Source organism: Lepisosteus platostomus, chromosome 6 (genome assembly GCF_059453375.1).
Source record: "Lepisosteus platostomus isolate fLepPlt1 chromosome 6, fLepPlt1.hap1, whole genome shotgun sequence".
Taxonomy (NCBI): Eukaryota; Metazoa; Chordata; class Actinopteri; order Semionotiformes; family Lepisosteidae; genus Lepisosteus; species Lepisosteus platostomus.
The window spans coordinates 58,244,813-58,271,413 of NC_142616.1; the positions used below are offsets into that span (position 1 = coordinate 58,244,813).

The following is a 26,601-nucleotide window of genomic DNA, read 5'->3' on the forward strand; positions in this document are numbered from 1 at the left end:
TTGACAAACTCTGTCTGCTCCTTTAACGTCTAGCTCTGTTGTCAAGAGTTGTGACAGAGTTCAACTTGACATGGTGAACTCTTCCAAAGTAGAGCATTTTTGTTTCAGGTTACCAAGTTCAATATAGCAATATATATAATATACATAAAATAATATATATACAGTATATACTAATGCTTCCTATTACTGTTCCTCTTCTTCATTTTGGGTTTTAGAAATGAGCATTGCTGACCCCATTGCTGGAAAAATTAACCAAATTCAACAAGTCGTCATGCAGCTTTTAAGTCCTGCTTTGTACTGTAATTGCCTTGTACAAGGGCTTCAAAATGAATAAGTGAGTAAATAAATGTGTTACCTCCCTAGGGTCTGTCCTGCATATTGTGTGTCTGATCCTCCCAGAGTTATATAACGGCATACTTCCTGACTTATTCAGAGGGCGTATCTCTCCTGCCCCAGCATTGTTTTTCACATGTAGTGGTGGAGAATTTATCAACCTCGCTGACGTCCTTGAGCTGAATGGTTAATATGCATGATCCTAGTCAAGTGTGCTCTCCTGATGACATCAGGCGCAAGGTTTCATTTTTTTCAAGTGCAAGAATCTCTAGAAATACAACTTAAGAGCTCTGTGCTAATTAACCAAACTACCCTTTTCATTTCATTTGAAATGCGTCACCAATTTTTTCCTTTCCCTTGGTTTTAAAGGTTGGTGAGTTAGAAGTGGAATAAACTTGTAGTACCTGTTTAAGGAGCAGCACTGCGAACTGCACTGCCTTCGTCTGTGGATTAATTCAGGGTCATCACATGTTCACATAGAAAAAGACACAGAAGAATTGAAAAAATCTCTCTAAGGGTGCTGTCAGGAAGACATGTTTTCTGCTTATGAAGGGTAGATTATACTGTAGGTAGAGATTCATGCTTATTTCTTTGAGATATAAGAATAATTTGGTGTAGATTATTGGGTTGTCTCACAAAGGTCTGCATGCGATCACCAGTGAGTGAGTACAATATTGAGTGTTGATGTCTGAATATTACAAGCATGCATGCCACTCATTAGCACAAAGACTAACTTTGTCAATTCTCTTCCATCCACTTCAATAGAACACACACACTTTACAAAGCACCCAGATGAATAAAGACTGGATATGTTCAATGGGACTTAGATCATTTAAATCGGATCTCCTGCTTGTGAGCTCCTGGGTGTGAGGTATAGTTTCAAGAAGGATCTGAGTGATTTAGGAGTCTGAGATTAGTGTGTGTTCCCTGGGGACACTGGAGTCTGTTCACTCTGCTGCTGCCCCTGATCAGTGAGACATACAATTAGTTTTTTGTGGTAGCACAGTTTGTACTTATTTGTTTCACACACTCCACTGATCCAGAAGGTGTTCGTTTGTGTACACTGATTAGGCCAGGATTTTAAGTTGCGATGCCTTGATGTCAGCTCTTCACGCACAGAGCCTTATGTAACATGTGCTGTACTTAACTTTTCTGCTGAGCCCTTTGGCACAAATCCAAAAGGTGCTTCTCTCATGCCTAACCACGAGACTCTACATGTTACAAAACAACAGTAGTTCTTTAAGTGTCATGAGTAAAATATTACTTAGTTAAATTTAACATCTGTAGCAGTGAAGCATACCCATACCTTTTGCATTAAAGTTTCACTTGCAGAAACAATCTTGTTAGCTACCATATTGTTAGATGATAATTGAGTTTATCGAAGATGTATGTTGTAACCATATACACAGCAATGCACATGATGCTCAGCTTTGATAAAAGATTTAATTGGAATTGGAAATTATCAAAATATAGGTATATTTATTAATTTTCCTTTCAGTGTTCAACATGAGGGTGGGCCCTATTTTAATGTAGTATTGAATAATAACTAAGTAAGTGAGATTGAGGACTGAGGATTTATGGATTTTGTTTGGTATAAGTGTTCTGCGTTTAGGATGATTATTCTAAAAGAAAGAAGGAATTAATTTATTGTTTTTGTGGAATATCATCTGTATGCATAGTCCCTAAAAATGAGTCCTCGGTATTTATGTTGTGAGCCTTTTGCTTTCCAAACTACCTGTGAGCATCTTTGCTTTGCATTGGAAAAGGCTTCGGAAATTAAAATCTCACCTTGGTTTTTCGTTGAAAAAAGTTCCAGAAGTTATTCTAATGTCCCTATTAGAGGCTAGAGAAGTTTGTGCTCCCAATAGACAGTAAAGTAACAAACGTCAAACACATTGCTTTCCCCTTTGTGTTTTTTGCCGAAAGGGCACGACATTCTGATGGTTTAACTCACCCTGAGGGATGAGAGAGAAAGAGGTGCAGAGAGAAAGGAGAAATTGGCCTTTAAACGCAATGACACATAAGCCTCATGGCTCATTACTGCTCCTGGCGATGTAATTTCAGTCCATATGTTGGATGAAAACATTTCTTCAAACCAGGTGTTGCTGTCAATCAGGTGATCTCTCTGTGCTGAAAGCAGACAATGTTTTGCTGCTACGTTACAAATTCCAGAAGCAGATACAAAAAAAAACAAAGACTCAGAAAAAAGAAAAACCTTTATTTTTTGGAGTAAGTGACCCATTTAGGTGCACCTTTCATTGGGGTGGGACTTTGCATACTGTTTAAAAAGGCATAGTGAACTGCTGGTGTGAACACTAGACATATAAGTAGAAGGCTGTGGGTTCAAATCCAAAGAAGGACACTGCAGCTGTATCCTTATGCCAGGTACTCAGATTGCTCCAGTAAAATGCCCAGCTGTACAAATGGCTTTAATACAAATATCAGCCAAATCAAAGAAGAATAATAATAATGGGAGTTACCTTTAAAGGTCATTTCGTCTATGATAAGGGTGTCTGCTAAGCAAATAAGAAATAAAGAAGGTTTGTAATTTTTTGTGTGTTGTGCAGTTAACGATAGAGAAAAGGACTCTTTGGCCGTCTCTTTATGTGATATCAGTCTAATTCTATAAAGTGCTTTTTCCCTCATGGTTATCTTCCTTATGCCTGGCTGGATGCAGAAAGAGATCCTTCTTTTAATCCAAACTCTTTGATCTCTGGCCTTGTAGGATGTAATGCTTTGGCTGCAAGCCAAACACTCCTGGGCAGACACACACTTAAATGTTTATGGTTATTTCTGCCCAACTGCACTTATTCTCCAAGTAAAATTCTCAAACAGTTCAATTTTACGTATGTTGTATGGTGTGTGGTGATGATGTAGTGGAAAGGGTTGTAAAATTAAGCGATGACAGTGAATAGTATAACTTTTAAAAAAGTTCCATCTCTAGAAGGGTGTCTTTACAAAAGCTACTTCTCTTCGTTCTTGAACCTCTCTAGAAGGAGCTGATTTGAAACCATGGGTAGAAAATCATGTCTTCCTCTCTGTGTTAAGGAGTTGTGAAGCTCAAATTTGTTTCCAGGAAGTGCCTTGTGGAAGACTCCCGGTTTCCAGGAAGTGTGACTCACAGGAGCTTCTTAGTTTCCTGTTCTCTCAAACTCACTCCAGTTAAGCAGCAATCAATTAGTTTCTGATAATGACCGTTGATGAAAATGACTGTACAAAAAGCAATGTCAATTTTATATCACACTGATAAGAGTTTATTGTGATATAAAAGCTTAATTTGGTATATCTTTCAACAAAAGGGTTGTGTGTATTTTTAAAACAGTCTCAAAACACACCTTGTAATTATATGTATGGCCTGTTTGCTTAACTTTTAAAACATCTGTTTTTACTGTTTTTACGGGGAAAAACGAGGCAGTGTGGTGAGGTCATAGGTATTATTATTTAACAATACATTAATTATATTTTTCTGTAATAAGCAGTTGCTATTCAAATGAACCTCAAAAAGAAAAAAAATGAAAATAGATTGACTTGAAAATCATGATTATACTCCCTTTGTAATGGAAAACTAATGCACCTAGGCTGAATATTCATCTTTGTAATACTATTAATAAAAAGCAACTCCATGATGTTTCAGAAATAACTGCAGGACAATGACAAATTCCAGTGGACAGTTTATGTGAACCATGTGTTCAAACGTTGGCAGGTCTATCTATGTTGTGTTTAATGAAATTGGTTTAGGTTTCCTGCTTCTTTAATGATAAGTCTTTAATATCTCATGACAAGAAACAGGGACTGAAATTAATCTTCTGAGGATTTCTTTTGATAAATCAGTACAAACTCATTCAGTGAATTATCCAAAGCGCTTTAAGTTGCTGATGGGTAATCACAGGCATATACTGTAAGAACGCATTAGGTACAACTGACAGATGGCCTGGGGCAGAAGGCTAACTGTAATGTGCAGATTTTTATTTTAAGCCACCTTTCTGAGGCATGGTTTGCCTGTGTATCTCCCTCAGATCTCATCACATCACAAGATTGGAGTGGTTTACCATGTGTGTTTTCTTGGAGAGACTTGTTCTATGTCAAGGGTCCTGTTATAGTGGTAACAGACACCAGGATCATACTTTAGTCTGCATTGCCTCTGGGTTACACTGTCACGTGTAAACTGTAGTCATGAAATCATGGTTGTTACCTATCTTTGCATGTGTTAGTTCATTCATAACCAAACTCATGAACAAATTAGTATATTAGAAGCAGATGCGATACACTAAAACTGTGGGCTTTTTTAAGTAATGAGAAAAACAAAAACAGACTCCAGTTATTTAGGAAGGGGCTATCAATGGATCATTTTCTGGTTTGCTTCAAAATATGTTTTACTCATCCCCAAAGTCCTTGGAACAAGAAAAAAAAACTGATGGAGATTACAAAACGTCCTTGGTGAAGATCAAAGAAAGTTGCAGAATTAGTTTGTTAAAAAATTCAGCGACAACCAAAAAACTTCCTCTTCGTGTTTCTGAGTAATCTCTTATCTCTTTGCATGAAAGGGTTGAGCTAACGAAAGCAAAAGATTTGCTGCACTCGCTGCTCGAGTGGAGCACGCCTTAATTTGGGATGGGTGAAACGCTAAAAAAAACTAAACAATGCAAGTTTGCTTCTTGTCATTGTGGCCCCTCAACCCCAATATAGCTACACCTCTGTTTCCCCCTTTCATATCCTGTTGTTCAGCAGGGCTGCAGCATACAGCAATCAGCTCTGTTCTCTCAGGCCTGCAGGGCTGTGTGTAAGGAGTGAAGTCTGGATTATTACTTTAACGCTTCATGAGCATTTATTTTTGGGCCAAAAACTGACTTCTTGTCAGGGGGTGTATATCTCAGATATCCCTCATGGTGTGGTGCTGTCTCTTCGTGCAACACAGGGTGAGTTACTTGTTTCTAGTCTGTGTGATTGCTCAGTGTGCTGCTTTCAGAGTGAGTCAGAATGCAGGCTTTGTGTTGCCTTAACACCCCAGTGGTGGAATCTGTCGCCGATAGCCTAGGTCAGATGTACTTCTCTCGTGGATCTTTTTCACTTCAAAGTGTAGCTGAAATTTTCAAAGAGGTAAAAGGCTAAGCTGTGTGAAGTAGAATTTGTTTCTCGGTGCTCATGATATATTAAAAATGGAGGTTTCAAATAAGCTGCTGTAACCGAATTTCATGTGAATTTCATTTCTGCCTCTATTTTATTTGAAAGCTCCTCAGGACCAGTGTGCTAGTATTGCTGGATTGATCCATTGGGCAGGTTGTCTGTCTGCTGTTTGAGTATTTTGTAGTGCTCAGATGTTAATGGGTTAAAGCACCTAAGATCCCTGTTAGCTATTTTTTGCCTTTCATGTGAAGCCGGCCTATTCATAAAGCTGATATTGTATTTCAGTAGACGAAAAACTTTTTTACTTCTATTTTAAGAGAAGTACTTAAAGCTAGATTTTTGTTATATCCTTGTCTTCCATAAGGGTGAGTACCCTCAGATCTGTACATGAATATCTAATCAAGTTACCAATTTCTGTTTCTCTTTTTTAGTCACTGATGATAGTAGAGGCATTATCAGTAGTAGCACGAAGAAAACATGTAGTGTTTTCTTGTGAGCTGTAGCCATTTTTTTAAGAAATGCAGTTTCCAAAAAGTGCATTTTGGCAAAAGGGTATTACGTGTTTATTTTGTGTGAATAATAAAAAACTGTGCATAGTATTTCCCACGACTTGTCAGTGTTCTGTAGTCATTTTGTATGATTCTCTTTATTTTTTTTTTAAATGAGTTACAGTGCATCTGTCTGGTGTTCATTAGTACCTTATTCAGTCATACCCCTCCTCCTTCAAAGCATCAAATTGAGTGTGTCTATCCATTATCTACACAATTTAGTATGTCCCTGTATGATTTCTCTTGCCAAAATAGATTACTGTCTGTGGCAGTGCTGTTGCTTTGGCACGCAGATCTTTCTGCTTGCCACGACTAGCCCAACACTACCAATGCTTCAATGGATTCCTATCATATGAATGTGTTTATCACTGGCTCTGCCCAGTCCGGTGTGACCGAAACTGGGCAACTGTATGCCACCTGTAACAGGTGCATGGAGAGGCAATGGTGCCACCAACAGTATACTGTATAAAATATTTACTCTTCCCTGTTTTTTGTTTCTTCTGTTTTGTTCATTTTGGACAGATGCTATAGAAATCCACTTTAAGGACACTATACTGGTTATCTTTCACATTTCAGCTACAGGTTCAGTTTACCATACCAAAAGAGCATACAGTATTTCACATGGCCCTTTCACGAGGTATTTAAAAGGTCTGGTATTAATCGCTGTGATGTTTAAGGAGCCATCTGCTTCATACAGTACATTAGAGGCCCCATAGGAATCTTGCTGAAGCCGGCTAAAAGCTCAGCAATTTATCACTCAAAACAGGAACTGGTACATCTGCAAGTGGTTACACCTGTTGAGGTTTAACCATTCAACTGCTGCGCTGATCAAAGGCAATCAGAAAAAAAAAATCCCCAGAGTGTCTTCAAAGGGCAGCAGATCTAACCAAGTAGATCTCAATCTGCTTTTATTTTTTCAATTTTTTTAAATTTTAATCTGCAATCATTTTTCAAGCCCTGTATTGATTCCGTAACTGTCCTTTTGAAAATTTTCAGCGCAACCACATTGCAAAAAAAAAAGAACGTTCTGTATATAATGTGAAAAGAGACTGAAAGACTCCAATATCCAACATGATGTTGATAAAAACAGATGGTTTCTCATCTGTGCCATTTCAGAAACAAAAACCACTGAAGGCAAATGCGTAAAAAAATGAAAGTTTATTTTCCGGGTCACTAGAAGGTAAATTTACCACTTCTTTAAATGGTGCTGTCACAGTCGTACTTTCTAATGCTCTTGCATCTGGTGGTTGATCAGGTGGGATGACAGGATAAACACCTCTGTCTCTCTGCCAACTAGCACAGGTTCAGGCTGCCAGGGTGCTGATGGGCCAAGGGAAAAGAGGAAGATGCAAGTCATTCTGCTTAAACAGGAACTTGTAGCAAAGTGACAGGCCTGTAGGGCAGGGGTTCCCAATTCCGCTCCTAGGGAACCCCACACCTGCTGATTTTCATGCAGCTGAGCTCTTTACTTCAATGAATCCTTAGCAAGTTGCTTGGTGAAACCATTAGCCATTTTCTTTCTACTCAATGGTTGATGATTTTAGGTTGTTTTTATGAAAGCAGTGGTTGCTTAAATAAACATCCTACTGTAAATGTTTAACAACTGAAAACAATTAAAGCGTTCAAATCAAATCTTTTATTGGGTCTGTTAAAGGTTTATTTAATTGAGGGTTCAAGAGGAATGAAAACCAGCAGTCGTGTGAGTTCCCAGGACTAGGACTGAGAACCTCTGCTGTAGGGAAACATAGAAAACAACTCTTGTATAAGCAAAGGATCTCAGCCAATGCCAATGTGATAATTGGTACAGGTCCTATTAAACCAGCTTATCAGGGTATGAGTGTGTTTTTTGGTATGTGCTGAAGTGATAAAATGCTAGTGATGGCTCGAGCCCTTTCTGAAACAAGACTCCTCGAGCTTCATTTAAGCTTTGCCCAAGAGCAGTATCTTACTAAAAAAGATTCATTAGCTCATATTGGAGAGCTCCTTGGATCCTCCAGGATAAGATTTCCTGGAGCAGCAGGAGGTACCATTAATCACATAGGATTGTGTAAATAAAGTGCTATAAAAAATGGGAGGTCTTTCATTTTTAGTAGAAACTAAAAAGCTCAAGATCAGATGAAGTGTGTGGCAGACTCCACTTTTGTAAGGCATTTGTCTGACATTCAGAAGGCAGGGTGTGTGTTCTATGTACTTTCAATGTTTCTGGGCTTCAAATTTGCATTGCTTGATGTTTTCCTGGTCACAAAAGAATATGCAAATAAAGTGCTTCTTCATGAACCTAACTGGAAGGTACTTGTTGGCCTTTTAGCATTACCAAACCAGCATTTGTCCACAGTCCCAGACTACGACTTGAAAAGTAATACATTCCTTCTCCAAACACAAATGCACTGCTCATGCATTGTTCCATACTCACACCAGCCAGCAGCCACCAAAAAATAGCCTGTCTGGAAACAAAACCCCTGTTTTGGATATAGGTTTAAATACTGCAAGATAACGGAAAAGGTCACAATGTGCAAGGAGCAAGTCAAATTATCAACTTTCACTTTGAATAATAACGTTACATGAACACAAACATTCTGAGAGCCTTGTGGCAGTACATTGACAGACGTGGGCTGCAAAGGTGCAGAATTACAGAAATTTCCCATTTCATTCAGTTGTGTTTTCACAGTATGTGTCCATTTAGTACATCATTAAACACCTACAGAACGCTTTATTCAATTTATTAAACCAGTATTTCCACAACATGGGCCAGTGTATGTATTTTATGACCAGTGTGGGTTTGTACAGTAACCCAGGGTATTCTGAATCATTTAGCTTTCTAATTCATACTCTGTTTATTTTGAGCTAAGTGATGGAAAGACTTCACAAAATAAATGCTAGGAGCTATACAAAGGAATGTAGTTAATGTTGCACCTGAGGCACTGCAGTACAATGCTGATAAGCATCACAACACCATTTATTTTTGATCAGCATGAAAAAAGTTAGTGTTTGTAACACAACCCACTCTAGAGAAGCGTTGGTTGTAGAGAAGTACAAAGTCAGAGATAAAGCTTACTTTTATGTTGACATTTTTCATTTGAATGTCAGGATGCTCAGTGCTGTGATCATTTAAGTGAAAGAAGTTTGAGAATGCAACTGCTATATGGCTTTTGAAACCCCAATAATAGAGCCATTAAGTGCAGACAAACACTCAAAGTCACTTTAGTGAACGTTAAGACTTTGATAAGCCCTGCAGTTAGGAAGTATTCCATTGATTACCCAGATTCCAGTCCCTGATCTATGTTTAGCTTCTGATAAGAGGAAATAGATGACCACAAAGAGCAGAGAGCAATTTGAAAGGATTTGGTATGCTATATATAGCCTAATTGTATAGCAAAAGTAAAAATAAAATGAACTTGTGTGTTTTTAACGTGATATTTTTCTAAGTTTGCCAGAGAAAAAAGAAAATAATGTTATTGACTAACTTCTGTTAGGCCTCTTAGCACAATTCACATCTTTCCCTTCTTTCTTTAAAATCCAGATCAGTAGTTCTGAAGAATCAGCATAGTGTGAAAAGATAGATACATTAAGTCTTGAGTCAAGTTCATACAGCAAAGGGAAAAATATTGCATCTTAATATTGCATACTAGCTGGTGGAAAGTAAGTGTTTCAATGGCATTATGAATAATTGTGTCATAGAATAAAGGACTGACAATCCCCACTATACCAACAGACTAGACCCCAATCACTTTGTGAACAGTAACCTGGGGAAGGTATTCTGCAGTATAATGAATGCCCAAATACTGGCCTTCCTTACCACCAAATGCAGGTGTCCACCCAAAAAAATAAAGGAATTATATCTGCCTACTGCACTGACTTCATGACAGACTGTTTTGCAGTACAAAATGGCGGTCCAATGGTTAGCATTGCTGCCTTTCAGTGCTGGGGTCCTGGGTTCCTGGATACTATGTGTGGAGTTTGCATGTTCTCCCCAAGTTCACGTGAGTTTCCTCTTGCTGCTCAAAGACTGATGCATTAATGGAAAAGCTCTTCTGTGAATGTTGCTCCTGGTGTGAGCATGTCTGCGTCTGTGTGTGACCTGCGACGGACTGCCATCCCGTGCAAGGTGTAACTGTCTTGCGTTTGTTGCTTACCAGGATAGTCTCTGGCTCTCCCATAACCCTGTAGTGGATGAAGTGGTTAGAAAAGCTTTTTACAAATTTTCTGCAAAGTTGTGTAGGTCAAGTCTCTGACATAATTAAATCAATAAACTGGGAGAACAAGTGCACACTGTGAAGTGAAAATTGGCAAAAAAGAACAGAATGTTTCACTAAGGGTCATGGAGTTAGACTGGGTTGCAGCCTAAGCCCAACACTGTGCAATATCTTTATCAATGAGCTAGCAGAGGTGTTGAAACAGTCTGCAGCCCCTAGACTCGCACTTTATAACACAGAGCTCACCTTTCTCTTCTACACTGATGGCCAAGTCCTGCTGTCACCCACTGAACGGGCTGCAACAGAGCCTGGCTTTGCTGGAACTATACTGTCAGACATGGGCTCTGACAGTCAATCTGGCAAAGACCAGAGTCATGGTTTCCAGAAGAAAGCAAGGGATACAGGCTTCACTTCGCACTGAACAACAACACATTGGAATGCAACCCACTACACGTACCTTGGTCAGATAATCCGTTCATCGGGGACGTTTGACCTGGCAGTGAGGGCACTGAAGGAGAAGGCATGCAGGGAGAAGAAGGAGGCTGTACAATATCAACCCCTCCATAAAGATCCAGCTGTGGATATTTGAAAGTATAATCTAACCTATTGCCCTATATGGCAGAGAAATGTGGAGTCCTATCATAAACCAGAGTTACACTATAATGGAGGCTCTAATAATACACCCCATAGAAGCTGTGTACAAAGAGCTCTGTAAAAACATTATCCATGTGCCAAGAGACACACTATGCAATGTGTGCAGGGCCAATACCCGCTGCTCATAAATACACAGAAGAGAGCAATAAAATATTGGTTATACCTAAAAAGCAGTGACCAGAACTCCTACCACCAAAAGACCCTGCTGAGCCAAGAACAATGCCAGGGACGAGGCCTCTTAGCCAGTTGGTTCTGGAGTTCACTGACATTAACTGACTTACCTAACACTGGGGCACACAGAGAAAATACACACTAGCTGAGTATATGACCATGGTAAGAAAGTTCTGAGTTCAGTGACCACAGGCTGGCCACAGAAACTAGGTGGAACTGGCTGACCTGGGTGTCCAGAGAGGACAGGCAGTGCTCCCACTGCCAGCAGGGAGAAGCAAGGATAGAGATGTGCTATCTGCTGCACTGCAAGAAAATGTCTGGGATTAGACATTCTTCCCTACAAATCCCTATCTAATCCAAGAATTCTCATACCTGCCAGAATCAAAACAGCCTCTGTCCTACTGGGGAAGCAGGATGAAACTCAATAGAGCTGGCAGCTCAGTTTGTGATCTCCTGTAAATGTTCTATAGTGTGTTTTTACTGTAAATGTCTGAAAATGCTGTGTTAACTACAACACTGTAATTCATCAATCATGCAAACAAAGCCCCTTGAAAGTATTAGAACATTTAAGTAATTATTTTAAATGTTGTCCTCTTGCCAATTTTAGAATACTCTCTGGTGTGGTACTGGAGGTATAAGCATGAACTTTCATTTGTACATATTGCACTTAAGTAATGAACGTATGTTGTTTCCAGTTTCTTTTTAATTTTTATTTCCACATGTTGCTCTTTATAGCCAGATCCACCTTTTTAATCTTTTTATTCTATTGTCCTACATCTCTGTCTTCAGTGCTGTGCATAAACACACATACCTTAGATTTTTCTGTGCTCATTTTCACATTTCATTTTTAAGTGTTGTTTAAATTAAAATTAAATTAAATTGGCTTTGCTTTATGTTGATTTGCCACACATCAGTTGTCCTATACTGAAGGTGTTGTCTCTCTCTTTCTGGTTTCTGCCTTCTTGATTTTCATCTGTGTTTTCCTATCCTTGCAGAAGAAGCGCAAGCAGAGGAAAAGAGATGAGGACTCCCTCAGCCTCTGCAGCCTGGATATCAAAGTGAGTAGAGCTGTTCCTCGCGCCCATCACCACAGCACTCCATATCTCAGCACAGAGCTGCTTGCTCCGCCTTTTACAAGAGTGTGCACCCAGCCTACTGTTTGCAACCACACTGATTCACAAATCACATGTTTGTTTTCAAAGCAATTAAACAGCCTGCACCTCTTACAAGAGAGATTGTGAAGTTAGAAGCCAAGCAGTTTAGGTGATATATCTGTGAGGATTTTTTTTCATCTTTGAAGGATTATGTGATGTATGTAATGAATGATCTGATATCTACAGAAGCTTATTGTGAAAGGCAGAAATGTGGGTCACACTTTTTCTTAGGAGTTACAGACTTATACTGTATAAATGGTTAATAACCCAGCTGTTCATTTATAAAATACTCTACATGGAACAAGATGCCTTCTGCAAATAGGTTACAAGTGCACAGGCTATGGTCAGGAAAAATATTTTTGTTATAAACATTCCATTAATCTACTGTAGAAATTGTAGACATAATAGCAGTTAAATCATTGTTACTACTTTTCCATTTCTTGAGTGCCATTTCTTGGCAAGTGTTACTAAAATGAGCATCTTCTATAATAAAGTAATAAACTCTTAAGCATAATATCTGAAGTAAACACTATTACTATCATCATATGTGCAGATGTTGAGGACATGACATTGCCTGGAGATAGCCGATTAGGGTATATATGGGGAAGAGCACATCTGCTGAGGATTTAGAAATTGGTAGAGATGAGAGATGGGCAACAAGGTTAGCTTAATTAATACAGTGTTGGAAAAAATGGGGTGTTAGCCTCTCTTACACAGCAGGAGATTTAAACATTGTTCTCTGTGCTTCAGATCGGTGCACAGAACCCAGTAGACCTTTACAATGCAGAAACACTGTTGATTTTAAAAAAAGCTGTTAATTAGCTTCTTGAGTGCTTTCTAAGCTGACAGTCCTCTGAGAGCAATCTCCACCAGTCTGGCTCATTGCCTTATTTTGTTCTCAAAACCAACACGTAGGCTGTGTTGTACTCTTTCTGTACTCCTTCCTCTCTCTGCATTGCTGGACACACCTAATGACGGTGAGATCAGTGTGCACTGAGCCAAACCAAAACAGATGAGCAGAAAAATCCCAGGCAAAACCATGCAAGGATTAAAAAACAATTAGATGCAAACAATTTGTCAACAGCAACAGGATGACGTTCAATGGGTGAGCAGGCCCACACAGCAAGGTGCCCATTGTGTTTTGTGGACTTTGTGCGTCTGGTGTGAAGGACATTAGCAGGTTAAGGCTGAGCGTTGCTCTGTTATGAATATAGATGTGCAAAATTATTCTTAGAGTGATCTGTGTAGAAGGCCAAAGTAATCATTGACTGTCATGACCACCCCGTGCACATAGCATTTGAGCTCCTTCAATCTGGGTGTTGATTTAGACTACCCAGACTCGAATGCAATAGAACTAAGTCATCTTTTTTTCCCACAGCTATTATAATGATAATTATAATTGCTTACACTTATATAGCTCTTTTCTGGACACTCCACTCAAAGCGCTTTACAGGTAATGGGGACTCCCCTCCACCACCACCACCAATGTGCAGCATCCACCTGATGTGATGGCAGCCATAATGCGCCAGAACGCTCGGCTATCAGTGGGGGGGAGAGCAGAGTAATGAAGCCAAGTCATAGATGTGGATTATTAGGAAGCCATGATTGGTAAGGGCCAATGGAAAATTTGGCCAGGACGTCGGGGTTACACCCCTACTCTTTTCGAGAAATGCCCTGGGATTTTTAATGAGAGTCAGGACCTCGGTTTTACGTCTCATCCGAAGGACGGCGCCTGTTTACAGTGTAGTGTCCCTGTCACTATACTGGGGCATTAGGACCCACATGGACTGCAGGGTGAGCGCCCCACTAACACCTCTTCCAGCAGCAACCTTAGTGTTTCCCAGGAGGTCTCCCATCCGGGTACTGACCAGGCTCACATCTGCTTAGCTTCAGTGGGCTGCCAGTTGTGAGTTGCAGAGTGATATGGCTGCTGGCTATTAACCTGCTCAGTCTGGACAATTGTGTTTTTGACTCTTACTATATGTATTTATTTCCTTTCTCATCATACATGTAGGTCTCTTATTTGTTAACAGATTCATGTTGTATTAAATGTATTGTGGGATGTGGGATGAATTTTATATGCCTGCAAAGCAAATCTCCCATTGGGGACAATCAAGTCAGTAAGTATCTGTGAGTTGGGCTTGCCTTATTGTCAGAATGATGGAATTCCGGAGCTTAAGTTCTTCATGGCTCAGTGACTCAGCCTTGTTCTCTTATTTTGCTTAAGGCTAAAAAATGCTTCAGCAAGCACTCCCCTATTTCTGTTGAGCTCCTCATCCCTGAACTGCGCTCCAGTGATAGTGAGATCAAACCTAGCAAGGCTAGTACAGAAATGATCCTTCACGATGAACCATTGTACCAGGTTTCACTCCAGAGGGCAGTGCCTATGCAGACAGTTGGCAAGAGAGCTCGATCTATAATTTTACTAAAGGTCAGGCAATTTTAATGAAATGTTTTTGCTCAGAGCTGCCAAGGCAGTTTGTTAAATGGCAAAAGTAATTGCAAGGTATTAGTGGAGCACTAATTTTCTTCTTTTGCCTTCTGTGGTTCATACAGGTCTATTTCTGGATTGTTGTGCTGCAGGCAGTCAGTATCTGGTCTGGAGAGTGTACGCAGCCCTCTTGACAATGACAATGTCAGGTCGAGACAGAGTGAAGGCCTACGTCTGGGCTTTTAGTTTCAGATTTTACAGTTTCAAAGAGCTATAAAGTTTCTTCAAGGACAGGAATAAAACAAACTTTGTAACGTTAATGGAATGCTTTTCCTTTAATCAAAGTTGGAATGTGGACATATCCAGTTCATACCTTTGATTAACTCATTCATCTTTATAGTGCCTTTTGGTGGTGGTATCAGTTTGCTTTGTTGCTTTATTTGCAGTTCCTCTAACTGTACCACTTGCTAGCCTTTAGGCTTCTGTACATGCCCCCCCCCCACACTGAGCAATGATAGTCAATGTTCTAAACAAGGCCTTCCCTAGGAAAGAGAATAAAAACAATATGTGGCTCTGAGTGAATGAATCTTTTTGTATCAAGAAGTTTATACGTATCAGCTGGCTAGAATGGAAAAAAAAAGTTGTCTTTCTCTCTTTTAAATTTGAAACCTGCCCAGGACACATCTGTTTAATTCTGTCAGCCAAGCACATTGTAGCTAGTGTGTCACCATGAAATTTTCCCGTTTTCAGTGAAGTGTCACAGGGGAATACAGTATTTAGTAATAAAAGCATTTCCACCTCCTCTTCAACTACTCCATATACTGTGTGCAGGGTGGGTGAGAGGAGCCACATCCTGTCAGTCAATCAACGTACCTAGGTCTGTGGTATGTGGAAATCAAGTCAGCCCCTTCTCGGGCTATAGAACATGAACTGACTCTTTCCAAATGTCCTCAGATCCTTGCGCATCTGCTATGGTAGAATGACTTAAAATTGTACTTCAGGTCTTGCACATGAATCCTAAGCAAAACTATCATGCCACTCGTTAATCTAATATACTGGTTTATTCTTTGTCTGTTAGAAATTAGATTTAACAAAGTTGCTATGAAGATACACTGGAAACTACACAAAACATTAAGATAGTAGTTTTTATCAACATAACATACATTATGCAGATTGAGTGTATGGTGGCGTCACATTAAGCAAATACTCCAACAGAAACCCTTCTCCAGTCATGTTAACAAAGAACAGGGGGTTAAAACCCATATTAGGTGATGAATTATGCTTGTTATATAATTACCTTTGTTTACCTATACTTTTGTTTCTGTTGGATGACAACACTGCATGTCCTTACAGAAATGCACTGGAATCTGCTTCCAGGCATACTCTTTTATCTACTGGATTTGTGCCTTTGCCAGCATAACAATGCCTGAGTCAAAAATAGCGAGGGATTTCCTTCACTTGTCTACATTCATAATTGGAGAGTACTAGACTTTTTTCGTGAGCTGTGTGGCTTGGTCAGTGCAGTGAAGCTTAACCCCTAGGGGAGCCAAAATGTGGGTATTGCACTCACAATAGGACGTAGTGATGTCATGGCTGACAGCACCATTGTTCTCACTGACGCTACCCCTGCCACGATAATTGACTTGAGTTTTGGTATGAAAAAATACACTATTTTCGATGTTCCAGTTACTTAACATCCTTTGACCTTGGTGAATTTAAAGCTAATTTTGTATTTGGACTCATTTCTAAACTTGGTACAACCTACAGCATTGTTTGATATGTAGAGTGAATTTTTGCTTCATGTCTGAACCAAAAATAACATGACATGACGGTATAGTTTCCCTGTTGACACGCAGCTTTAGGGACAATTAATTTATAAAAGTACCATATTTCCACTCTTGTCAATGTGTACATTTTTCATTTGTAGCTGTGTTTTTAATAACAGTATATATATGAAACATAAGGACAAATATTTTTCCAGCTTAAAAGTCCATTAAACAGGGGCTTATTTGCCGATATTCTTTAAAGAAGTACCCAAACAGGTGGTGTGCTGATGCTCAAGATTGGCTGTAAACTTTGATTACTTCAGTTTGTAGCTGTTCACCAAATGGAATAGATGGGCCTAATGGCCTCTGCTCATTTGTAATTGTTCTTATGCTCTATTGTTCTGTTAGGTGATGAGCTAAGATATAAGCAAGTCTTTTCTTTAGGTTCGCTGTTATCTTTACAAAGTGGGAAGAGTAGTTCCACTTTCTCCCTGAAGAAGAGAGTTCTTTTGAAGTGAGATAGGCATTCCCAATCCTGGGCCTACCCAATCCCAATCCAAGTGCCTCTTTGTTTTTGTTCTATTTGAGAACTCAGTTGCACATTTGTGGAACTTTCAAGTAGCCCCACAATCAGATTAACGGGAATTCTTTAATGGTACTTAATAGCTCTTAAACATTTTGGAGGCTGCTTTCAAGCCTTCGAAAGGTAAACCTTCAAATATATTAACTGGTTAGTTCAGTTAATGCTTCATTTAAGTAAAAAGCTCAGCTGCATCACAATCCAGGTTGTGTGGGTTCTCTAGGATTAGGATTGGGAACACCTACTCTGACGCGCCGTAAACTGGCACGTCCTTTTTAGAGAGACTGCAGAATTGTGGACGCAAGGTTGCGTTTCAGAGTGTGCGTGCTTGATTAAAGGGGAATCAATCTGCTCCAGTTCTGTTCCTTCCCTTCAGTGTATTGTCAGAGTAGTGGACCTTGTTGTTCTTCAGACTAGAGTGAAAAATATCTGTCGATTTGGAACACCATCCCTTCATCTCCCACAGAAACCCCAAGGAAAGCTATCTACAATTGCCTTTTCCACTGGATTAAGATGCAGTTTTTACCTTCTCTCAGGTGGTTATAGAAGTTGCTTCCCATATTGAGGACAGATGAAGACCCACAGAAACAAGTACTTGAGCTCTAGAAACAAAATGACACTAGTGCAGGCAAGAGCAGCCACATGCTCTGCTGTTGAGGCTCATCTGACACAAAAGGCCTGTGAAGTTATCAGATGGAGCAGGCCAGCTAAGGTAGGGCAGTAACAGGGAAGTAGTACTGTTTGCTGTTTGTACTGAGAGCAAGGAGACAGAAAATGAGCTATTGATTGTCAGGTGGAGCTTACGATTTGGGCCAGCAGCTCAAGAACCTGCTGATATGATCTCTAACATTAAAGCACGAGATGAGATGTTTTTGTTTTCAAATGTGCTGCCAAACCCAGGGGCAGTGTATATTGGCTTTGACAAAGCACCTTCATTATAAAAATGGATCACAATACTGTTTTGTAGCTTTCTGCTGCCAAGAAAATTCCCTATATAAATCAGTGAGTAAGGAGAATGTACTTCTGGGAGTGTTCCAAGAAGATTGTTTCTGTCTCCATTTTATATTAGGATTTTAATAACTCATCTGTTTTTATTAGTGGTCTTGGGGGACTGCTCCCTCCTACAGAGGGAGAATCATGTACACTTCTTCAGCTTTCTGCAGGCTTGCAATATAACCCAGGTTAGCAATAAGAGGAAAATAATGACAGGTCTGATCATACAACCTAGTGTCCTAAAGTGACCATAGCTTAGTACTAACATATTATTTATCTTAGTGAAATGTAATAATGTACAGAATGTATGGGTATTGTGTGGTAGACCGACTTCCCAGGAATGATGAACACCTGACTGACATTCACATTGCAGGTAGTCAGAATAGATGTCTGCGATGATAGGTGACAAAGATGACACTGGCATGATAAAGGTTTCTCATTGAAACTAAAATCCTTGAACTCCATCACATCTTTGGATCTAGATTCAAATTCTTCCCTCATTTCCTTCAGTATCTGCATAAATGAATCACTGTTGAACTGTTTTAACAGATCGGGATCTTCTGTTGGGCTTGTTTTGAGCATACAAACTCAAAGCAGTGGCAGTACTCTCAGGCATAGAGTTGTGATCTTGTTTTGAAATATTGTTATAGCAAACAGCATGTTACTAGGAAGTTTGTTTCTCTTACAGTTGAAGATTCAGTGCGTAAGTATCCATTCTGGTTTCTCCAACTCTGCCTCCATTCTCCCTTTGTTTACAGCAAATTCTTGATTCTGAGGAAGGATATTTAAAAATCGCTCCAGTACTTTGTCAACCGACCATGGTGCCAGATGTCAACCAGATGTCTCCTTCCTCAGATTCAAAAACCTCTCTGTGTGCCATCAGGTCGCCATATTCTGTCTTGTTTTCCTCAAGCAATGCCCAAAACTAGAATAAGACTAAAGCCGGTGACACGCTACATGAATCGACAGGACTTCTATTCGGAGAGCATGTCAACTTTAACGACTGGAGTTGCTGAACTGACACCTGGAGGGTGTCACATTATACAACTAGGAATCGCAGGGGGTGACTAATTACATGATTCCCTCATGATTTTTCATCACGGTTCCAAATCTCGTATTGCGCCACATACTGTAGCTACCGCGATTTCAGCTTATTTGGCAGCCAACCAACGTGGAGCACAAGAGGAGCACCGCACGTGAACAAACAACATGGAGAACAAGCACGTAAACGTCTTATAAAATGTAACACAGGCATTGTTTTCCACAAATAAACATCTTCAAAAATAGAATTCTTTATAAATATAGAACACTTTTTTCAAAAATAAAACAGTTAAAAATATAAAACACCTTTAAAACAAATATTGTAAACAAATTAGTATTGCGCTATAATGTGGAATATAATGGCCACGTTATCTCTCAAGTACACATCTGGCTCACTGCCCACCCCTATGACTTGCGACCCGCTACGCGAAAATCAAACCAGTTTGATTTTATCGTAGCGAGTCTCAGTGAGTCGTAGGGGCTATTAAGAGTGCTATGACTGAGTTGCTGGGGATGTCATACTACACAACTGACGGTACCGGGCACGCGCTGTGACTCTCTGCAACTCGCTGTGATTTTCTTGCAATAATGTAAATGAACGCTAAGACTGAAAATCCTAGGAAAAGTCGTGTAGTGTGACGCCGGCATAAGACTAAGATTAAGAATAAGAATGCAAAGGGCACTTACATGGAGTTTTTGTGAACACTCAGGTATCCACTTGGTTGATGGATGGACGTAGCTAGTGCACCGGTACACTCACCACACACCACGCATCAGCTATCAGAGGGGAGGAGAACAGGGTAATGAACCCAGTTCAGAGATGGGGATTGTTAGGAAGCCATGACTGATAAAGGCCAGGGGGAAATTTGTCCAGGAGAAGAGTGAGTGACTAGGTGAATGGGTGCTCTTGGCGTAATGAAACTGAACACCTTGTTTAGCTACTGTATGTGTTTCTGGATGTCTTTTTCTCATCGGACCGATGAGACAGTCCTTTTCTTGTATGTTCAGAGCACCATCAGGACTACATCAAGATATCAAAATCGGAATCGCATCACAACGAATGAGTCATTCTTGGAAATAAATTCTAGCAAGCCATTAATAATATATACCGTACTCATCTGCCCTGGCCTTCCACGGTGTCAAGCAGGACAATTGCTCTCAAAACAATTCCGCCCTTGGTATCTTAAATCCAAATGTGTAACAGTGCAACAAATGCACACGTTCGTGCTTTCAAATGACAACACAGCCAAGATATTATCACTGTTGGTGATTGTCATGATTGTTTCCACCCTTCTTATTACAGTTCTGTCTGTAGTCCTTTTATTTGCTTTATGATTGTAACATTGTTGCTGAAGTTGGCATACATTATTTCCAAAGAGCCTAAAAAGCATTCCTTAACAATCTCAAGATTGTTAAAAGCTTTCTTGTTTAGCTAAATTGCATCATCAACTCTTGTTGGATGATGTTGCCTTGACTGGACTTTTAAAAAAAGGCTGAAAACTTTTACAGTCAGGAGATAAATCTTTTTTTTTTTTAATTGGCATCAGGATAATTCACTGTTTTTGTACATAAACAAAACAAAGGAAATGATCATTGATTTTAAAATGAAATGTTCTATTCCTGTGATCCCTCTAACTGATTATGGAACTGATATTGAAACAATAAATGAATATAAATTCCTTGGCACTATTATAGATTGTAAATTGACTTGGACTGCCAACACAGAGGCAAGGTATTTGAAAGCACAACAAAGGTTGTATTTTTTAAGGATGTTTAAGGAGTAGAAATCACAATGTTGGCACTTCTTAGAAGAGTTTTATTCAATACATTCTAACCTTTTGTATTCAGAGCTGGGGAGCTGCCATGTCCTTGCAGAACAAAAATAAGTTGAACAAAGTGATCGGGACTAGTGGCAAGAATGGCGCATCTGTGGACTCTATCCATGGACATATTATTAATCTTACATATAAAATCTTAGACGACCCCTCTCATCCTCTCATCTTTTTAGAATATACTCTCCCACCCTCTGGGATGAGGTATCAGATCCTCTTTATAAAGACCAAGAGCATTTGCTCTCTTTATAGCTGAAAGCATTCATTGTTGAACAATGAAAATCTTGTTTGCAGGTAGGAATATTATTATTGTTGTTGTTTTTCACAAGCTAATTATCTGCTTGTTTATTTCGTATGGTACTGGAAGTTCCGAATGTTGTTTTGTATTATGGTATTGTATTGCTGTTGTATTTTTGTCTTATAGTTCAAGAAGGTAACTGCAGCAGCTAAAGAGGGCTCCACAGCCGAAACGTTGTTTCCTTTCTTCAATTCTTCACTGTGTTTAACTGAGGCTGTGAAGGAACTGTTCTTTGTATACAGCCACCTACTGGTGTAGTTATTTTACTTTTGTGCTTTGCACTGGAACATTTGTTTGAAACCATTGGCTTGTTTTGACTTAATGGTAAACTTTTTTCACGTGGTTTGAAAGGTTGCCTTCATTCTGTGTTACTGTAGATCCACTTGATCTTTACAAAGGTGTCTGTCACCTTCCACATGCTCTGAAGGCACCTTTGATTGAAATACACACTTCAGGGCACCACAATCTTCCCTCTCATCAAGTGCGTGGTCTTAATAGAACAATTTCTATTTCCTGCATTATATTTTTGTATTATTCTTGTAAGGTCAGTCTAGCTGTATATGTTTTTTTTGTTAAAAAGAAAAGAAATTCATTTTGAGCACTCATAATTTAGAACCCATTGTGATTCCATTCATTTTCTCACCTTTTCTCTAAATTGAATAATTTTCTGTCTGTCGGAGTTTGCTCTTATTATCTGCATTAGGGAGTCTTTTTATCTAATTTTTTTCCACTTCAGAATTACTTGTCACTTCTTTGTATGTTAAGAGGTGTCTGACATAGCTCCTCCATCTTACCGTGGGCCAGTACTGTGTGTTGGTGTGTATGACATTTGTTATCTCATTTGTGGAAGAGAAACCCACCCACCTACTCACCTACCCAAGTTGCTGCAGTGCATCTCCGGGGCAGAAGATATTATGCTTAATATTTCACAATTACGTGAAAATTAGAAGTTTTAGGTTGGTGGGTTTTTTTTATTCATTGACAGATCATCTCTGCCAGAATTGGAGTAAAGTTAATCCAGACTTGAACTAATTAAAGCCCTTCAAATTGGCATTTAGAGTAATGCATAATAAAGTCTAAGGATTCTGCTATTCTCCCTGTCTGGTCTCATTTAACATTCGACATTCCATTTTTGTGTGGAAGAATAGCAGTGCATCAGTTGTATTTGCAGCTTCACTGTGAGGCCCACAAGAAAAAAATAAATAAGTTTAGAGCCACAGTGCTGAGACCTAGTGAGACCCAAGTAGTTTTGAGTAGCATTGAGTCCAAAGATCACCTGGGCAGATGGTGACACAGGAGAGCTCCCTGTGACTTTTTAAGATTTTTTGGCCAACTCTGAGGTCACTATTATTGAAACAAAATTTGAATTATGATTGTCAAACCAGAGAGAGAAAAAAAATAGAGAGGACGCTAAATTAATCAGGTTTAGAAAATGTTGGGGGAAAAAAAAACAATTCTGAAAGTTCCTTAGCTTGTGTTGGAATGGTCTGTGACTCAGCGGTGGCTAGCTCCAAATGTTAGATCAGCTCACAGGTCAACAGCTGTGACGCCTTCTGACCTCACAGTTCGGCATCTGGTAATAAGAAAACCTGCACTGAGTCTGTATCTGCACCGTTAATGACGGGCAGTCTAAACAATCCCATTGGGTGTTTTCACTCCAGTGGATTTGCAGCAATAGAAACATTTAACTTCTCCTAACAGCTATCGGTTTACACAGACGTGAGCTGATTAAAAAGTGTGAGTCTGTAGCTCTAGCCAGTTTTGTGCCATCTGAAAGCAGCTCCGCACATATTTGATTTGATTAGTAAATATCCTTCGTCCAGAATGTTTTGGTAGTAGTGTGGCCTGCCCAAGCAATGAAGCAAATTATCCACAAAACCTGCCGTAAGAGAAGTCGACTTCGGTTGCTAAGGTATCATTGTGATAGATAATAAGGTGTGTTGATTTTATATATCTTAAAATTTTGCACATTGTCCTGTACTACTGTATATCCCATTTAAAGGGTGTAAGGCAACGCTTGGAGATTTTTTTTTTACATTCGATAATGTCTTGTTCTTTTTTTATTTGATCTTTGGATTTCTGAGTGTTGCTGTTTTTAAACGTCGGGTGTGGTCAGGTGAACGTGATCCTTTGTGTTCTGAAACACCTTTCATGAGACCTGAAGAAATCGTTAATTACCAGCTAGTTGGTTAAAGTTGTAAAGACAACAGCCCCTGAGGAGGGAGAGCAGAGTGGCCCATAGAGCTGAAGTGAGGAAAGCTGAGAGAGCTGTGCTGGAGAGCAGATGGGCTGGCTGAGGTTCATACAGACTGTCCACAGCTGTTCAGGTTTCTGGTTTCTGTACTGCCGGAAGACTGAGAAAAAGCCGCACAGATTCTCTTTATTGTTAAATTACATTTGAGTCAAGTTTAAAAAGCAGCGATCCCATAATGTTATAATCTAGCGAGAAGCATAGGGGTATTTGATACCTCTCAGTACATTTAGTGTGCAAAATTCAATAATGAGCGTAATTTCCACGCTATGTGATTTGTAATATGACCAGGAACTTTTAGTTTAGTATAAATAGTCAGTCTGGGTTATAGTTAAGTTTATTCATAACTCTTAACAAATTTGAAGTTCTGGGTATGCCACTTCTTCGTGGGGGCAGGATTCGTAAAAAATGACCTCCTGTAATGATAACTCATGAATGTCATACTAATGTTGGCTGCTGTCTTAATATAAACCATCGCTCATACTGTACAGTGACAGAACTGGTTCAGTAAACCTCAGAAATTGAAAAATGGTTGAGCAGGCTGTAAAGCCATTAGACAGCTGAAAGTAGCTGTATTACAGGCTGCTAATGCTTTAGTTGTTTTGCACAAAGGATGAAGCTTTTCAGTATTCAGTTTTATTTCTATGTGATTTACTTTGGTTCTCATAATTGAGAAGTATCTAAGAGAATAGGGAAATGAGAACAGATCACTTTCTGCAGTCTAGCAGCAGAAAGGAAAGTGTTTCTCTAGTTGTACGACTTTCAGTGGTCGGTGTCAGGGGTTTGTATGACTGAGTGGAGAACACTGCTGGCATCCAGTAAATCTGGGTTTAGATCTTAAATAAAATACATTTTCAAGATGGTTTTTACGTCGTCTGATGTCGAGAGGCATGCCTGAAAGAATTTAAATATCTGAAAAGACTGAGTCTATTGTTGTTTTATCTTACATTGTCCTGCTTTCTGAAAATTCTATTTGAAAAAAGTGACAGACTTAGAACTTTCGAATCTATCCCATTGTGATTCAGACCAGCCCAGGCTATTTCAGACTCATGAAACAAGCTATCCTAAAGGGGACTCGCAAAGGCAGACACACTTTTCTGACCTCAACACAGATCAGAAACAAAGGACCATATGTGGAAACTTAAAAGCAGCAGGCCTAAGATGTGTCACATGTTTAGGTTGCACTGGGTAAATGAAAGACTACAATTGTAGTTTCTTTACAGTGTTCAGAAACTAGCTGGAAAAGGTGCATAGATAAATGAGAACTGAAACTTGATGGCCAACTGTCATCTGCTCATTTTCATGTGAGGACTGAAGTGTTTTCTTGCTTTTCTTTCCTAACTGCTAAGCCCATGTGAAGGAAACCTGAGCACAGGCTCAGTAAACAAATGCAATCTCTATGGTACCTTTTAGTACAATGTTTTTTTTCCCTTTATTCTCGGCTTGACATGTCCTGGAACCAAATCGTGGCCCTGTTTATAATATCTTTTGGGGATAAGACTAGTTTTCCATGCTCTGTGTTCCTTTGGAGTCCCAAGTAACTGGTAATACATACCAAACATTTTCAAGGAGAGAGCTTTAAATAACAATATTGGGAGAAAAAAATCATAAGAATTATTTTGAAATCTTTGTCTTAGTGGTGTGCAAGCAAATCTGTCCATGAAGTGGCAATATGTTTACTATTATTGGTTTAAAAAATATATTCTATTATTTACCGTAGACCATACTGTATATGAATATGAACCTGAACTATTTGGTTGGTTTTGACAATACCTGCTCCTAGGTCTCTTTGCTTTCATGAACAATTACGTTAAGATGTGAAGTATGACAGTTGTCTTGTAATAAGTAGTCCTAATCTTGTACTCTGTAGAAAACAAATGGATTAAAACTTTACATGGGACTAGTTTCTGCAAGATCTGTCAGGCAAGTTTTGTTTTTTTTAAATTGAAGTCCTTTTCAGATGCATTCCAAAGCATGCAATTGAGTGCTGTTTTTGTTTTGTTCTAAACATTTTGGTGCATCTCTGCAAAGCCACAGTTCTGCTGCTTCCCACACCAGACAGCTATATTATTAAGAGTCCTCTGTTGGCTAAATTTAGCCATGCTGTTTGTGTCTATATTAGTGATGTGGTCAACACATCAGAGGTCGTGTTGAGACCATCAGGCCTAGTCAAAATAAACTAGACCTTGACTGAAATAAGCAGGACTCATGCAACTTGTGGGAGAAAAAAAGGTTTTAAAGAAAAAGTACTGTATGTGTCATTTATAAAACCTTTTCTTTTTTTGGCTAAAAATAAGCCCTTTCAGATTTACATTTTTTGAGCCTTATGCTGATCTGATTTATCGTTGGATTCCAACAATTACTTAATTGAAGCAATAATTCATCTGCCTTCTACTTAACTAAGGAATATGCAACCAACTACCTATGGTAGGTAGGCTCTATATGACCTTAGAAAATCTGTTCGCATTTCTATGAGCATTTCAGAGATATGGCAGAATTAGCTTGCCATTTACTGAAAAATGTGAATAATTCTTTCTAATCTTTGAAAATGTGTGTACAGTTTTTAATTTCATATAGAAACTGGCGGAAGCTGAAGGCTCGTGCATGTACAGTTACAGTGCAGTGTTGGGCGTGTTTAACACTTCACGTCACTGATTTCTTTGCATTTAAAAAAAATCATTTGCTGACTACTTCACTGCATTGGAATGGCATTCTACCTCATAGAATTTCATAAACAGCACTATCCTTCCTGAAAATAAGATGTTCCAGTGAATTCTCCTCGTCAAAGAGAGAGCAGAACACTCACCTTGCTCTGTGAGTTAGACACAAGAAACAGCAGCACCCTGCCTTTGGTTCCTGCTGTTCAGCTGAGTGCTTTGACAAACCAGAAGCTCAGCTGATACACGGACAAAAATACCTCTCTATAGTTTATATTGACATGCTTTGACTCTTTAGAAGTAAAGCAGTGTTGAAGAACACAAGTAGTTGTCCTCATTTTGAGAAATCGGACCTACTTGAAAGGATTTTAAAAACATCTTTTCCCACTCTAAAGAACAGAGAACTTTTTGAAGTGTTCATGTTGAAAATCCTTTTGTCCTGTAGTACAGTATAGTGGAGGCTCTGTACTGACCCAAAAAGCTCCATTCACTCTAAAAGTGAATGCCCTAAAAGTGATGCCCTAAAAAGGGTAACTTAACATCAAGATAAAACAAAAATAAGGTTAATATTTATA

The 26,601-nt window shown here is 39.2% G+C and overlaps 1 protein-coding gene across 2 annotated transcripts in view; it reads left to right on the top strand.

Annotated features, from left to right (window-relative positions):
* Window positions 1-26,601, top strand: part of arhgef3 (Rho guanine nucleotide exchange factor 3) — a 103,560-nt gene that overhangs the window by 28,706 nt on the left and 48,253 nt on the right. Inside the window, exons 1-2 of one of the 2 annotated variants that reach the window (XM_088636615.1) lie at window positions 5,063-5,249; window positions 12,019-12,081. In XM_088636615.1, the coding sequence (XP_088492741.1) occupies window positions 5,217-5,249; window positions 12,019-12,081 (96 nt within the window). In that variant the 5' untranslated portion in view covers window positions 5,063-5,216. Of the gene's footprint in view, window positions 1-5,062; window positions 5,250-12,018; window positions 12,082-26,601 lie in introns of those variants that run through there. The other variant, XM_088636614.1, reaches the window with a different exon arrangement.